We start from the raw sequence: 15,882 nt of genomic DNA, 5'->3' as shown, positions 1-15,882 counted from the left end.
AAAAGAGCTTATACTAACCATTCCGGAATTGCATCCTCATCTTCAGGATCCTCAGACAACAATGAGCCCCCTTCGTTATCATTGTGCTCGCTTGAATTGTCTTCCTGGGATAATCTTGAATATGTTGGTGATGTATTCCTTGGAGCTACTTCCTCACTGACGGCTTTTGAGCCGTCTGTTGCTGTTGGGACTGGAGCGCCGGGTGGATTGTCAATATCCTTGGATACATCTTGACCAAGAATTTCCTCTCTATGTTCCGGTATGGGTGATGCTATTCCGGTGGTGGTGGTGCAGATCTTGTCGTAAGAGTCCACGTTGCCAATAGAGCTGTGTGAAACAACAACGAGGTTAAAATGGGAAGATTCCTTCCTATGCGCGGTATTCGTATACTCTGTATCACCGACAGAATTTGCCGCAATCAAAGGTTGTGGTTCGGTTGTATCTTGTGGAGCCTCTTCAGGTATAAATCCTCCACCAAGAACTTCATCATCTTCAAACGCGGGTTCTAGTTCGAAACCTCTGTCCTCGCACACAGGCAAGTCCTGCTCCATGGTATTCCTGAAAGTGCATATCGGACGTGGGCTGCTGACAGCTTGATCTGGCTCAGGAAAGAAGCCACCCCCACCTTCAAACTCTCCATAGCTCGCGTCGTCTGCATCAATGTCGGGTTCGCCTTCGTCCTCTTCACCCTCGACAGCATAGCTTTTGACTCTTTCAGCGATCTGGAGTTTGAGCAAGAAGTGCTTCCACATTCCAAGTGCTTCTGCAGACTTCACTTCCTGCTCAGCCTGCAGCCTTTCGTGTTCAAGACCATTCAAAACTTCTTCAAGAGCTTCGTGGTATTCACTTGCTATGATAGCACCACGGATAACCGCAGTTCCATGGCGCCCTTTGAAGTCAAAACCTGTTACGGCGTCGGCATAATCAATGCCGAGTATCTTGGCTGCTTGGGGTGCAGCAGGATGGTTTATGTGGACACCACCTGGCGGGACCATGGTCGGTGTGTAAATATCCAGATTTCCGTAGATGTTCTTGGGTATCTTCCCCTGAACGACGGGTGGAGGTTTGTATACGTTTGTTTGGAAGTGAGCATATACAGGGACTTCGGTAGTGTCATTTTCGCCATCGTCATTTATCCTGAGTTTGTTCCGGTTTGCTCGAACACGTTTGAGAGGCTGTTCACCGATTTTGATGTCTCGCCCCAGACGGTACCATCCATCTGCGCTTCGGCAAGCGTGAACATCGGTGCGACGATAGACTGGCTCCAGTTTCTGACTCTTTGAGCCAGATTTACCTAGACTGACTTGCCCAGTCACTCGCTTGGGATGAATGACTTCATTTCGACGAAGATGCCGCTCAAGCGCATAAATTGGGTGGTCTTTAAAGTCTTGCACATTCCGTGGCATGGGCTCAGAAGCCACCTTGGCGGTCAACTCGCTCACTTCTGCTTCGTCACGATCCTCCAAGAATGGCTTCTCGTAGACTCTTAGCGCCCTTGCCCACCATCGCTCCCCGTTCCAAGTACTCTCGACTCGTAATTTGCGGGTTTTTGCATTGAAGGCCTTCGCGTAGCGCCGGGTTACATCTCTTGCTGAGGCATCCTCTTCAAATGCAACAACGTAACTCATGACATTATATTGGTCACTAGCGGGAGGTTCAAATTTGGAAGATTTCGCAATTGACTTGGTTACCAATGGGTCAACAGGGATCCATTTCTGAACTGCTTCATTATAGGCTTCGACCCAAAATACCGGGTACGATGATGCTTTGAGGCTTGGGCATGGTCCTTCCAGGTGTCAGCTGATACTGAAATCCTTTCCAAGCGTCTCACATATTACAAACCTGTGCGCACAGATGTTTTCGGGGCCTTGGATGATGATGGTGCAAACTGCGGCTGCCCAAGCCTTCTTCTTGGTGGAGTTGGATTTGGGGTAGCATCTGATTGTGATTGCTCATCGGCTTCATTATCATCGATTGAAATCATAATAGACTGCGATTCTGACTTCTTAGGCCCAGTTGTTGTGGCACTAGAAAATGGCAGCGGCTGCAAAGAGCAAACCAGCCGGGCTTCCACGGCTACTGACCGTAACAGAGCACAGAAGAGCTGTGCGCCAAAATCACGGGATCCTTGCAGCGTCTCGGCCTGCCTCCTAAAGTCATCTTGCGATAGCATTACCTCTGCGTTGGACAGTATTGCCTCCTGGGAAGTGTTAAAAACCAGTAATTTTGGATCACAGGGATCATTTACAGTACCACTCTCTGTTTCAAGGAGTTTGAATCATCGGCCCAATGAGCACGCTGCAAGCCGGGTTTGGTGACTTTAAATCTTCTTGCAAATGCCTCGCTGGCTTGGTTTAGCCCGTCAATGAAAGTGATAGATCTAGTATATTGCGGTTTGTCTTCTGCCGGATTCAACAAGTCCTTGACTTTTCTGTGCAGCATCTGCTTAAGAAAGCCCTGAAATGGAATTAGAAATTGATGGAGTTGCTTGGCAGAGTTTCATTAATATATGCATACCTGAACCAGCTCATCGTTGCACCAGAGATTTCGGATATGTACATGGCCAAGAAGGCAAAGAAGGTGAGCCTTGTGGACGTCTAGCCGTAGCTTCTTCTCAGCTCCAGTGACCGGCTTCCGCCGCGAGACAATCCTTTTTCCAGTATCCTTTTGCTGGTCCAAAGTGATCTGAAGTGGCTCGTTCGCGGAATAAGGATCCACCTGGACTGAGCTTGACGGAGCTTGTTGAATATCGACTTCTTCCCACTCCATATCTGACTCTTCTGAAGCAGTGGAATCATATGCAGTCTGTATTTGCTTGCCTACATCCTCACTTGTTTCTGGTGGGTTCACTTCTTGCCTTGCAGGCTCTGGACGAGATGAGCTAGCTGCCCGCTCCCCCACTTTCCGCCTCTTACCAGGTCTGCCCGTTTTCGCTTCTTGGTATTCCCTGGCTTCAGCTTCTGCCAACATCTCCCGGTACACGTCTGGGATCCCATCGTCTTGTTGCTGGCGTCTAGATTGACGACCACGAGCGGCCCCAGTCCTGTTCTGGTAGGCAGAAACTGCACGGCGTACCATACCGGAATTTGAACACAGCATTCATGGGTAGTTTTCTTAAGCTGTCAATGTCTTGACCTATCCCTCTTTGCTTGGGGCGACTGCGGAGGAGATTGATTAATCGTATAGACCAATCCTATGCATCCTATATGGACCGCCTAAAACACCCTTTTTTGAATGGTTGTACCGTAGTATGCAAAATCCCCAGACAGGGACATGAAGATTGAAGCATATCTGATATTCCCAGCTAGGTAAGATGCGTCATACCGGAGAAATTAATGTTCCGATTTTTATCGGCTTATCGATAAGGGATGATAATATGGGGGACTTCATGCTGTTAATTATTGACAGCAATTTTAGAGCGAGCTATCTGTCTGAAATGAGTGGTTCGAGCGCTGAAAGTGGGAGGACTCCCATGTATTTGGTGCTTATGAGTGCTATCCAGCAGCGTTTATCGGCAGTTCAGGTTACGATGTACTCTCTACGGAGTACTGCAACTCTACAAGACAATAGCTTGATACCAGAACAATAATAATATTTGACAATCCATCGAATCTTTCATGATAGGCCTATCTGATCAATTAGATATGGTAGCGCTATGCCTAAGTACAAGCAATATACTTGTGCTGAATGCAGCTTATGAGTTCAACATGACATCACAAGCTATGGTCAACAACGATAGAGAGCAACAGGGAGAATTTCAGAATTCCTGATTCTGAGCAGGTCCAACTACTGTGTTGACTCTCAGTGCAATTTACGCCATGCTCTCACAATCTTTGAAGCTCAGCAGGTCGCTGCCTCTGGCGCGCCCAGTTCTTCCATGCACTGGCCGTCGCTTTTTTGCCCAGGTCTCCGATGTGAGGATTCCTACTGTAAGTTCCCTTGATCTAGTTGAGAATTAGAGTACAGTCAGCTAACATGTCCTTTTCTATAGGAAGATGACAAGCCCTTCAATGTCCCCTTACCAGAAGACAGCTTCGAAACATATCACCTCGACCCACCACCATACTCGATCGAAACGACGAAAAGCCAACTCAAAAAACTATACTATGACATGACAGTGATAAGGTTAGATAAAAAAAATTACAGTATATTCCATGCTATCGCTAATGCACTGCAGACGAATGGAAATCGCCGCCGATAGTTTATACAAAGACAGGAAAATCAGAGGATTCTGCCACTTATCGACAGGACAGGAAGGAGTGGCAGTTGGAATCGAGCATGGGATTACCAAAGACGACAAATTGATCACAGCGTATCGCTCCCATGGCTTTACGTTGATGCGCGGAGGCACCATTAAGTCTATTATTGGTGAGCTTCTTGGGCGACAAGGTGGCATATCATATGGAAAAGGAGGCTCGATGCATATGTTCTGCAAGAACTTCTTTGGAGGAAACGGAATTGTCGGAGCTAGTGTGCCCGTCGGTACTGGGATTGCCTTTGCGCAGCAGTATGACGAGAATCCGACCATCACGTTCAATCTTTATGGAGACGGGGCGGCAAACCAAGGCCAGGTGCACGAGTCTTATAATATGGCCAAGCTATGGGAATTGCCTGTTGTTTTCGGATGTGAGAGTAAGTCTCATACATATAGTGAAGTTAATGACCGCCTTCTAACTGTGCTTGCAGACAACAAGTATGGAATGGGAACGTCAGTTGAGAGAGCATCAGCAATGACCGAATACTATAAACGCGGACAATATATCCCCGGTCTTCGAATCAATGCGATGGATGTACTAGCCGTCCTAGCATCCACAAGATTTGCCAAAGAATATGTGCAATCTGGCAAAGGACCGCTAGTATACGAGTATCTCACATACCGGTACGCAGGACACTCGATGTCCGATCCAGGAATCGCATATAGAACACGAGAGGAACTGCAGGCGCATCGAGCGAACGACCCGATTACCAACTTCCGGGACAAACTGATTGACTGGGGTGTTTTCACTGAGGATGAAGCGAAGGCTGTTGACAAGGACGTACGCGGCCTGATTAACAAAGAGGTAGAAGACGCTCTCAACATGCCTGACCCTCCGAACACCTTCGATGCGCTGTATCAGGATATCTATGTTCGCGGTAGCGAGCCTCGACAGAGGCGGGGAAGAACCGTGGATGAGACATACTATCAAGGATAGATCCAGCCCTATAGGATTACTTCTGTGGTGCTCGCCCCCTGCGTAATATTGTGAACAATTCAACGTCATGGTGGCCATAAACCATAGCAATACATTTAAGAATAAGATAAAACCAAATCCATAGTACACATTGACAATAAACATAATTTGGCAAGAACATAAGCAAAAGCATAACCATGGCGTTCACAAACCCTGCTCTCGCAACCCCAGCGAACTGTATTGCCGACTTTTCTTTAATTCCAGTTAGTTCTCCCCTCAGTACCTTCTCATCCGAAACCGTCGTGGACTAATATGTGCGCTTAGATCGGCGCCCAGAATGTCTCCTTTGCGCAGCAGATAGCCGATATCCAGCGCCTGATGCAGCAATCTGGTCTTAAGTACCAGATGCATGCAACGGGGACGACAATTGGTATTTAAGCTTCTCCTTAAATACACAAACACAGACATACTGACGAGTATAAAACGTAAAGAAGGACCATGGGACCAAGTCTCGCAGATTATCGGCTTCGCGCATACCCTCATCCATCAACAAGGTATAGTTCGCATTCAGACTGATATACGGATTACGACGAGGTATGCAATATTCTTTTTGGGGTATTAGGGGTTGCTAATGCTTGAATTAGAACGGACAAGGTCCAGCCAATGGAGAGTAACTATGCTTCAGTGGAAAGGGCTTTGTCGACAACGGCGGCCGCAGCTACATAGATATGATACAGGGATATTTTTGAGGGCTTGCAGAGGCTATGGTTCTTCTGTAATTAGAACGTTTGAACTACCTAGATAGAGCAAGAGCATCGCGGCCTCATGGAAATAGAGTTTATAAGTCGTGTGGTTACAGAGCTTCTCTATGACATATCACTACCGTACGGAATAGGATATAGAGCCACCATCTTTAAAATAAGACATGCCATATTGTAAATACGCAGTTTTCGAATATTATTTCAATGTTAACATGATATGGGATTTTGATGTCTCTGCTCAACAGCAATTCATGTGAACATTCTCAATTATGATGCAACCATGACATGACGTAATGCGGATTCCGGGGAGTAACTCCAGATCTTTCGGACAAAAACAAAAACTGCCTCCGCTCGTCAATGACAGATGCCAGAAGAAAAACTTCCCATTAGGATCTGTTCTCTTTGATTATGTCCCCATCATCGCAATCAATTGCAGTTGTAACCGGCGGCGCAGGCGACATCGGCCGCTCAATCGCAGCGCACCTCTCCACAACCCACGACCTCGTCTACATCGTCGACATTGACAAACAGTTCCTTAACACAGCCCTGAACTCAAAAGAGTTAGCCGGAAATGAGAAAATCCAATCATTCACATGCGACATCGCCGAAGAAACATACGTCCGGTCCATGGGCGCCTTCATCCAATCGCAGGGTCAAGTGCGCACTCTAGTGAACAACGCCGGCGGTACGAACGTGGGATCACTGGATAAGATGTCAAGTCAGAGATGGAGAGCCGAGTTTGCGGTGAATTTGGATGCGACATACCTGTGTTTCAAGGCATTTGCGGAGTCGATCAAGGAGACGCGAGGGTCGGTGGTTAATATCACGTCCGTGAATGCTCTGTCTGTGTTCGGAAACCCCGCGTACAGCGCTGCTAAAGCCGCTCTAATCAACTTCACCAAGTCAATTGCTGTGGAATATGGCAAGTTCGGGGTTCGTGCTAACGCCGTTGCGCCGGGAACTGTCTTCACAAAAGCATGGGAGGCCAAGGCTCGTCAAGGGAATGATCTTTTCGAGAAGATTAAAGAGTGGTATCCGTTAGAGCGCAGTATTCGGCCTGAAGATGTCGCAAATGCTGTGACTTTCCTAGCTAGTGACCAGGCAGCTGCTATCACGGGTGTCTGTTTACCAGTCGACTGTGGGTTATTGGCTGGGCAGCCTTCTGTCGCTCGTGCTTTCGCGCAATCCGAAGACTATTGATTTTGATTTTGATTTGTTCCTGAAAAAGGGTTACCGACATTTTCTGCAGATGTCCAATACCTCCAAAGTGGATGTGGACAGGTTTTCGCATAGAGATAAGTTTCAGATTCTTGCTGAAGGCCAGGAAAGAGGGAAATTCCGAGAAGAGAAGTTCAGGTTCATTGCTTCGGATGCATGTACAGAAACACTCGAGCACGAAAGCAAGACTGGCTTCCGAACGTGAGGCGAATGACATCCGATCATTTTGACCAGTTTAATATATATCAGACCTTGTTGTGGTTTTCACGGGTATGCATGGAAATTATTGCTAGACATTCGAGTCCGAATTTCTGGCAATGCAAAAGCACTCAATGGTAATAAGGTAGGGCTGAATTACTTTATTATCCCTGTATCCCTCTAGCGAACACCTCTCACAGATATAGAATCCTTGCGTTCTGGTACATGCATATACCCCCGTACGAGTAATCATCTGTATGAAGTACTTCGAACTGTTACTCCAAGTCCATTGGCATGATTTTCTTTGTTTTCCTTCTTCCAGGGGTTAGTCTGTTCTATTGTAGTCAATAATTCAGGTGGCTCTTGCGCTGTTACCGCAGCCCCGGAACGCCTTCCCGTTTGTCAGATCTATTCCGTAATGGGCAAGTCGAGGGAGGCGCCGCATCGTGCAGGAGACTGTTTCAAGACCCTGGACGATGGCAAGAGACGAAGCATCTCTTCAAAAAGACTAAACGCATATTACTCCATCTATTTGTTTGCTAAAGTCTGCTGGGAGGTAAAAACTCGCGTATAAATGCCGAACAAAGTTGGTCCCAGCAGTTTGGTTCCGCTTTTCTGTACCCGGAGCAATAGTGCCACCTCGCCAGGGGGGGGGGTGTGTTTCTTTTTTTTTTTTTTGATTCAACTTTCTCCGGTCCTCCGTGCAATCAAGTCTTACATCAATTATTACCGAATACAATATCCGTGCACAGTATGTATCCGACCATGACAGGTGCCACCGCTGTCAGTTAATTAAATGTCGGACCTGGAAGGAAAGGCGAAACGAGGGGGTGCCTCAGGTTTTGATTACTAACTAGTTGACGGAGAACTCCGGTTGCCTGGCTGCCTCGTACGAGATAAATAGATACATAGAGACGACCGTTGAGATTCCTACCAACCGCCTCATTTATCTGAGGCACAGTAATACTTTACTAGTGCTCACTACGCCGCAGCGCTCGTACTAGCGTTCAGTATTTGAATTGTGGTAACCATGTCCTCGAAACCGAAACGGAAGATTGTAGATCAATGCAATTCGCGGCTAAAAAAGGTTGATTCCTTGATTGTCTTGTCAACTCCTTAAACGCCCGGGCCGGAATAGCATGCATTAAATCTCTTGCGTTTCGGAATGAATAGGGTGGTGAACGCTTTGGGTATAATACCCCGACAATAGGTGTATAGGACATAGGACTTCTCCGTGCATTCTGTATGTACTAGTACGCACACTGCGAGTGAGGACTTCTCCAACCACGACCTACAGATACTCCGTGCTAGTATGTATGTAAAAAGATGACTCCAACCTCAGCCGACCCGGCGGAAGGGATTTGTCATAGCAAAGAGACGGGATTACCGATGGAGAACTCTGGAAAGGTATTTGTGTTTATAGTGAGCACACAGAGTGGTCCAGCGAGCGGATAGACTTTGCCTGTCTGGTTCGCGTACCAAAGAATGAAGAAATGCAAAAAAGCAACGCGGTTAGAAGGCGATTAGAAATCGGTCGGGGAAGACCAGCGGTGGAGATCGTGTTCCGACAGTGTGGTTATATTATGATAGGGGAGGTTTATTATTACCCTTTTTTTTTTACAGCATCCCAAAGGGTATGGTGTGTATTCTCCTACCTGTATCTACCTGTATGCTAGTACAATACTGTAGCATTACTACGTGGTCAAATCAGAACGAATACCGAATGCAACAGGGGTCTTCCCGGTCTTTCTCCGATATCAACTATGGTCAACGCCGGGTATTCGTATAACTTTGTACGTACTGAGCATTTGTATCCGGCAGTTTGGCACCAACAACCATTGGTCTCCGGCTGCGGGTGATCTTTCAGCTTCAAACTCTGTAGATTATCTATTCCATACTTTGTCTCTTGGATGTGGAGTTCTCTTCTGAGTGCTATTGATTTGGTACCACGGTCCTCTGTTAGCAGGTGAACAGAGGCCCCGATTGTACCATATGCGCTTTGTATCGCGGAAAAGATACCCGGGTATAAATAGCACATAGATACAGAATACGTACGGTCTCCAGTGCGTCGTAATGAAAATAAAAGGAAAAGACAGAACCCGGTGGCCTGGAACGCCCGTGCTCTTAGCTGCCGGGATTTTCCAGGGGGTTTTGTCTTTCCTAGAGCCAGCCATAGTACGGAGTAGACTTCCAAGATACAGTCTCCTAGCAGAATTACTTTACCTGGGACTGCAGGTCAGAGTAGAAAGTTCCGGCCAGACAGAGGAAACTCTTGGTGGAAGGGATAAAAAAAAAAACAAAAAGAGTGAAAACAAAGTTACGACCCGGGCGTAAAAAGAGGGTAAGAGGGTAATTTCCATCTTTTGGAACCACTGGATCGTCTTCGGCTGCCAACAAACTTAATCCAATCTGCCGGGAAGGAGCATTTTGTACGGATTCTTTTATTTTCCATTTTCCCTGCCATATACCCTTTATTAGGTTGCTTAGTGCTGCCAGTTAAAGGATCCTGGAGCGTATATGTGATTCACACTATAGTAACTTACCAAAGACCTTAAATATTTCTCCAGACCCGTGGGGACGGATCCAACTCTTACTGTTTCCAGTGGGACGGACTCTTACCTATTATTTACAGCTATATTCCATTATTTTTTTTATGATTTTTTATTTTTCTTTACATTTATTACTGAACGAGAGGAGTACTATTCCGTACACACATAGAAACTTCACCACCTCCTACTACGGACTCCTCCCCCCCACAACACCACCCAAGAGGGTTTTGGACCGACAATCCCAATGCTCACTCGGCCCATCCGTACTAGAATGAGTGCAAGCCCTGAGGTAAACTGTCATCGAAGAACATGTCCTTTATTTGTTTTGCTGTTCGCCCATTTTCCACCTTTTTTGATTTTTTGAATTTTTATGTGGTCGTTGTTGTCGTGCCTTGACCTATAGGAGTGCTGACGGAACGGAAAAAATGTCTCAACAGTCGAGTCAAGACCTGTAAGTTTTCTCTTTTCTTTCTCTTCATCTTTTCCACGGTCGTGGCAATCGTTTCCGGTCTATCAGACAGGCATCAACTCATAACCCTGATGGCAGTGACACGCAGTCGTTGACGGCCAGTGTGACGGACTATCCCATCGAACATGGACGACGGTACCATAGATACCATGAGGGTGGTACGTTCTCTTGACGAGATTGAAGAACTAATAGCAGATGGCAAACTAATCATCAACCACATAGCCTACCTCTATCCCAATGATGAGCAGGAACTCGATCGTCTAGACATGCAGCACCATATGTTCAAGCTCATCAACGAGGGTCGCTTGTTCTTCGCCCCCGTGGAGAACCCCCAACGGATTCTCGACATTGGTACGGGCTCTGGCATCTGGCCGATGGAAATGGGTAAGCTTCCTCATCTCCCCCCCTTTTTTTTTTTTTTTTGTTCTTGAGAGAACGCCCTTTCTTACGATTCCCCTTAGCACCCATCTTCCCACAAGCCGAAATCATAGGCACAGACCTCTCACCCGTGCAGCCGACAGAAGTACCCGAAAACGTCCATTTCCTCGTCGACGATGCCACCGAAGACGACTGGTTATGGGAAAATGACCATTTCGACTTCATCCACATTTCCCACCTGACGGGGTCTCTGCCTTCGTACAAAGCCCTGCTCCGCAAGGCCATGCGTTACCTCAAACCCGGCGGCTACATCGAATGCCACGAGCTCGACCCCAAGCCTCGCTGCGACGATGGCACAATGCCGCCAGAGAACCCAGACGGCTTCTGCGATTATGCTCTGCACGACTGGTTCGATCTCAGTGTGCGATCGGGCCAAGTGTCAGACCCGCCCAGGCAGTTTCGGGTTGCTCCCCGTATGGCCCAGTGGATGAATGATTTGGGATTTGTTGATGTACAGAGTCGCAAGTCCAAGCTGCCCACGAATCCATGGCCGTCGGATCCGCATCTGAGCAATATCGGCTCGTGGAGCGAGACCAACTGGCTCGAGGCGTTGTCGGGTTGGTCGTACAAGCCTCTGATGGTCCTGGGCTGGTCGAAGCCCGAGATCGAAGTCTTCCTCGTCGATGTGCGGAAGAGTATTCAGAACCGGGACATCCATAGCTACACAGAGTTCCATGTGGTGACCGGGAGAAAGCCACTTCCCGGGGAGCAGGGGCAAAGGTCTTGACCTCCCTCCCTTTTCATTCATACACCTAGGCATCCCGATACCTGTTACCTTCCCAAAAGCGTCACCCTCCTTTTTATCTTGCTCCATTTCTTTTCTTTCTTGGAGCCATTCTTTTCCTGTTCCTGCTTGCATTAGCATAAGATACCACTGGTTGGAGAGAATTCATGCATGGACAGGCGTGCAGGCTTTGCATTTCGTTTATATCGATCTCATGTACACGGGGGATGAACTGCAGCTATTATAGCACAACAAAGCCATCAAAATAGCATTCAATCTGCTTCTCCCTTTGCTCAAAATACCCGTATCCCGTAGACCATCCATCAAGTCTTGGCACTAACTCTCCGATATGCTGACTAACCACCTGGTCCGAGCTCCGACGAGCCATCGCTCGTTAATTGACGGACACCTGACAGGCCTTAACCACCACCAAGCCGACGGAAAGCAGACAAGGGCCAATTCAATCCCAGCGCCACGAAAACAACAGGATAATTCAATGCCTCCCGGTTCCCGCCCACATGTCCTTCGGTAGGCATGCCTATAGGCATGCCTCTTACTCCGTGACAGCACCGTTCATCACCGACCACGTCTGGATCAGCGACGACTTCCTCGCGACGACATTCCGACGGTTCGCGAATGGTGGTAGCGCTGGGCGAAAGCAGCAGCGGCGGTATGAGAGCCGGGCCCCGGGTCCGTTGGAGGCGAGGAGGCGGTTGGCGAAGAGGAGGAATACGGCCTTGGCGAGTATTGCGGGGTCTGGGCCGTTGGGGGATATTTCGTGTTTGTTTGGGAGGAATGGGAGGGAGCATATGAAGTGGACGTATACGAGGGGGAGGAACGGGGAGGAGGCTCAGGCGCGGGTGGAGCAGGGTCAAGGTGAGTCTGTCAAAATTGAGGGTGGTTTTTTTTTTTGTTGCGCGGGGCTGACTGTGATTTCCTGATAGGCATGCAGCCTTCGGCTTCCCTGGGTGATGGTTTTCCGTTCTATGAGAAGAATACTGGTCCGAGTGGAAGGGGCGGCTGGCCGGTTGAAGTTGGGATAAACGATAGTGCTGCTCGTGAGAAATATCTGGAAGAATACCTGGAGAGCAATTGGTCGACGACGGCCATCAAGGGGGTCCTCAATGAGTTGGATATCAATTTGCAGCGTGAGCCGGCTTACAGTCGCAAGATATTCAGCTATCTGCTCGCCAAATCGGTCCATACAAGAGCAGTTGACCAATCGTTGTTTCGTTTCCTGGACGATTTAACGTTGAATATCAGAGGTGCCGGCAACTACACGGCTGTCGTAGAGCATCTTGCCCGTCATGAGATTCGGTTAAACCAAAGAAGTGGTTGTCTCAGTGCGATTGCTCGTGCGCTGGAACTTGGAATAATTCCGCCTGATGAGGTTCGCGCCATTGTTAAGTCTATTCCGAAGATTCGCGGGGCCAAGCTGGATCCGAAGTACATGATTGAATGGTACCGGCAAATGTGGGATGCAATTGGTCGCTGCGACGTATTTACGCATGGCGATTTGGATGCGGAGACTGTGGATGCATGGCTGGAGATACTGGAGCAGCGGCACTCAGCTGCAGGCATGGATTTGGCTTTGGAAATTATCCTGGCAACTCACGGATCGGATTCTAGTTGCTCGTGGGTACCGAAGTTCATCATGGGATGGTTGGATCTGCAAATAAAGACGGGTTCTGAAGCCGATGGAACTTTTGTCGCAGAGCTCTTGAACCATTTTAACCCAGATGTCGCGTCGGAGTATATGATCCGTGTAACTGAAAGCCTGACTTCTTCAGAGAAAGATCACCATAGGATGTTGCTGCTGGAGAGGTGGCAAGACTGTTTGCTCGAGCTTCAAGATGTCAGATCTTTTATTTGTTCACCAGTCTGGTTGGACTTAAATCCGCAGAATGCTGCAACACCCAACAACAACGTGCCAGAAATTTCAACAGACCATCAGATTATTCTCCGCCTCTGGGTTCTACGGACTTTGAGCGAACACTTCGGACCGCCTTGGAAACGTTCGAAACACGTTGATGCACCTATAACCCAACTCTTCGACCAGTACGAATATATAACCAAACAAGCAAGGGACGGAGACTTCCTAAGCAAACTTATGAAAGACATCCACGACTTGGACATCCCCTTCAGCGGCCTAATGATGCTAGCCGTCGACATGAAGGTCCGAAAGAACATGACCAAAGCAACCCGCAAAGCCCTACAACGACTAGAACGCTCGCGTGTCTCGTTTGCAGATCTCTTCACAGACCTGCACACATACAATTCCAGCAAATCGCTGTTTTTCAGCTCTTTCGAACAAACGGTATGCCAGGTCGATGTCTCCAGCTTAGCATTTACCAACCACGTCGTGCATCTCGCCAAAACCGGAGACTCGAAAAGCGTCTGGACACTCATCCGTCTCCTTCGCGCTCATACACCACTTAAAGTCTCCCTCGCCAAGTCCTGGCCCGTCTCTGATTCTCCTGAACAACCCAACATCATCCCCAATACAACATCAAAACCCCAGCCCAACCTCCCAAACCCCCACGATGCCCTCGAAATGATCCACATCCTCGCCATTGTCCTCTCCTGCTCCAGAAACCTCACCCCGCGCCGCTCTTTTCATCTCATCCACTGGCTCTACAATTTCCTAATGACGCATAATGCGCCCGTGAAGCCTTCGCTTGTGCGTGCTATGTATCATGCGGGGATTATCAGATACCAGAGGGAAGGGTTGAGGGTAGCGTCCACGAGGTATTTGTATATTTGGGAGTTGGTGAAGAAGTTTGAGGATGCGGAGGTCGCGAAGGAGTTGATGGAGGGGCCGAGATACGGAGTTTCGAGGATAGGTGTTGAGGAGGATGAGTAGGGTGTACATTTGTATGTATAGATATGGTTTATGTGTATAGATAACTGCGTCTTGATTCTAGCTTCAGGCGTTACGGCAGATACCAAGTTAGACGGCCGTGCTTGATAGACGAGACTCGTATAAAATAACCATTGATTAAACATCAAATATCATCATGTATAGTGACAATTTGCACTTAAGAATCCACATCCATGGCAAGGTCCTTGTCCCCAGAAACCTCCTCGACAACTACGTACTTTTTCATATCCTCCTTGCTGATAACCTTCTGATTCAACCAAGCCGTCGTACCCTTGGGGAAACGGTAATTCCGCTCCTTCTCACCACGCTCGTTAGGCTTCATGTAATTGCGCAGCAACTGCGTCGGCCCATCCTGCTGAATAACACACACATCGACATTACTACCCGAACCCAAGTCGTTGAAGATACCAGCCTTGATCGCCTCCGCGGAGAGGTTAATCGCGTCCTCCCGGCTCAGGTTAGGCTTCCACATTGACTCGAACACAGACATGGCGGCCAATGAACCCGATCCCATTGTCACGTAGGGGAGCTTATCTGTCGAACCGTGGGCGTGCACAGTGAACAGGCCGACGCCCGTGGGGTCCACACCCGCAACCACCAGATACGCGCCGATGTGGCCCTGGTATCGGAAGAGGTGCTGCTTCAGCATGGTCATGCAGGTGATGACTCGCGGGGGCCGGCCAGTCGAGAGGGAGTGCAGTTCGATGTTGGAGCTGATCAGGGCGGTTGTGAATTCGGTGTCGGCGGCGGTACCGGCTCCGGCACACCAGATCTTGGGCGCGATATAGTGGAGTTTTTCACAGTTCTGTATGGGTCAGCCGACTGAACGCCTTCTTTGATGTTCCTGTAGTCGGTTGTAAGATTCTATCGTACCTTGTCGGCGACAATAGGTCCGCTGGTAGCTCTGGTATCTGCTGCAATCTGGGGGTCGTTAGCTCCAGACCATCATCCCACCAGCATTGTATGGACATACCACAACACCTCCATCATAGCAACAGCCGACAATTGTCGTACCGGTGCTAGTAGCCTTGGGAAGAGGCACGCCTCTGGCGTGGAGAGCCACATTGCGGTTGTGGTTGGAGAAATCGAAGCCCGCCATGATGACGGTGTAGCGTGTACGACGGAGGAAACGGAGTCAGATAAAAAAGGGTCGTTGTAGAGGTCCCTAAAGAGAGTCAAGCAAAAGGGACTAAAGGAGCAGTTAATGAAGATGGGAAAAGTAGCTGGAGCTAGAGCTGCGTCGGTGATTGAGAGTTGACGATGGACGGCGAAAGGTCGAGCTGGAGTGACGACTATCGGTGCCTCATTTATGCCTTATATATAAGGCATAAAGAGCTTCCGCTGTTTTGTCTTCGCCGGCACGAAAAAGCATCATTTGGTAGACCTCATTCTTCCTCTGCTTATTTTCCTCCCTTTGAGCGGCCAAGCACGACGCTATCACTGCATTCGCATCTTTCTTGATTATTGTATCCA

General features: G+C 48.4%; 7 protein-coding genes across 7 annotated transcripts; 5 read left to right on the top strand and 2 right to left on the bottom strand.

The window, feature by feature from the left end:
• Positions 1–8: 8 nt before the first annotated feature.
• Positions 9–3,099, bottom strand: ACHE_80414S (putative DNA repair protein Rad4; the record flags this gene model as incomplete). Its single annotated transcript, XM_043283782.1, has 4 exons — positions 9–1,786; positions 1,843–2,200; positions 2,254–2,457; positions 2,518–3,099. The coding sequence occupies 4 exons, from the start codon at positions 3,097–3,099 to the stop codon at positions 9–11; spliced, it is 2,922 nt and encodes a 973-aa protein (XP_043141027.1).
• Positions 3,100–3,818: 719 nt separating this feature from the next.
• On the top strand, positions 3,819–5,192 carry ACHE_80413A (putative pyruvate dehydrogenase E1 component alpha subunit; the record flags this gene model as incomplete). The annotated part of the gene is made up of 4 exons (XM_043283781.1): positions 3,819–3,929; positions 3,992–4,125; positions 4,178–4,632; positions 4,687–5,192. 4 exons carry the CDS (start codon positions 3,819–3,821, stop codon positions 5,190–5,192), a joined length of 1,206 nt encoding a protein of 401 aa, XP_043141026.1.
• Positions 5,193–5,368: 176 nt separating this feature from the next.
• Positions 5,369–5,897, top strand: ACHE_80412A (thiamine-binding protein; the record flags this gene model as incomplete). The annotated part of the gene is made up of 4 exons (XM_043283780.1): positions 5,369–5,434; positions 5,496–5,601; positions 5,663–5,765; positions 5,816–5,897. 4 exons carry the CDS (start codon positions 5,369–5,371, stop codon positions 5,895–5,897), a joined length of 357 nt encoding a protein of 118 aa, XP_043141025.1.
• Positions 5,898–6,340: 443 nt separating this feature from the next.
• Positions 6,341–7,132, top strand: ACHE_80411A (uncharacterized protein; the record flags this gene model as incomplete). The annotated part of the gene is made up of 1 exon (XM_043283779.1): positions 6,341–7,132. One exon carries the CDS (start codon positions 6,341–6,343, stop codon positions 7,130–7,132), a length of 792 nt encoding a protein of 263 aa, XP_043141024.1.
• A 3,359-nt stretch (positions 7,133–10,491) lies between these two features.
• ACHE_80410A (class I SAM-dependent methyltransferase) lies at positions 10,492–11,531 on the top strand (the record flags this gene model as incomplete). The annotated part of the gene is made up of 2 exons (XM_043283778.1): positions 10,492–10,750; positions 10,828–11,531. The coding sequence occupies 2 exons, from the start codon at positions 10,492–10,494 to the stop codon at positions 11,529–11,531; spliced, it is 963 nt and encodes a 320-aa protein (XP_043141023.1).
• Positions 11,532–12,046: 515 nt separating this feature from the next.
• Positions 12,047–14,391, top strand: ACHE_80409A (uncharacterized protein; the record flags this gene model as incomplete). The annotated part of the gene is made up of 2 exons (XM_043283777.1): positions 12,047–12,404; positions 12,473–14,391. 2 exons carry the CDS (start codon positions 12,047–12,049, stop codon positions 14,389–14,391), a joined length of 2,277 nt encoding a protein of 758 aa, XP_043141022.1.
• Positions 14,392–14,566: 175 nt separating this feature from the next.
• Positions 14,567–15,508, bottom strand: pup1 (proteasome core particle subunit beta 2; the record flags this gene model as incomplete). The annotated part of the gene is made up of 3 exons (XM_043283776.1): positions 14,567–15,214; positions 15,283–15,330; positions 15,383–15,508. The coding sequence occupies 3 exons, from the start codon at positions 15,506–15,508 to the stop codon at positions 14,567–14,569; spliced, it is 822 nt and encodes a 273-aa protein (XP_043141021.1).
• Positions 15,509–15,882: the final 374 nt, after the last annotated feature.

The sequence above is a fragment of the Aspergillus chevalieri genome, chromosome 8 (assembly GCF_016861735.1).
Source record: "Aspergillus chevalieri M1 DNA, chromosome 8, nearly complete sequence".
In the NCBI taxonomy this organism is placed as follows: domain Eukaryota; kingdom Fungi; phylum Ascomycota; class Eurotiomycetes; order Eurotiales; family Aspergillaceae; genus Aspergillus; species Aspergillus chevalieri.
The sequence above is the reverse complement of the archived record's forward strand: the minus strand, read 5'-3'. Positions and strand labels throughout refer to the sequence as shown.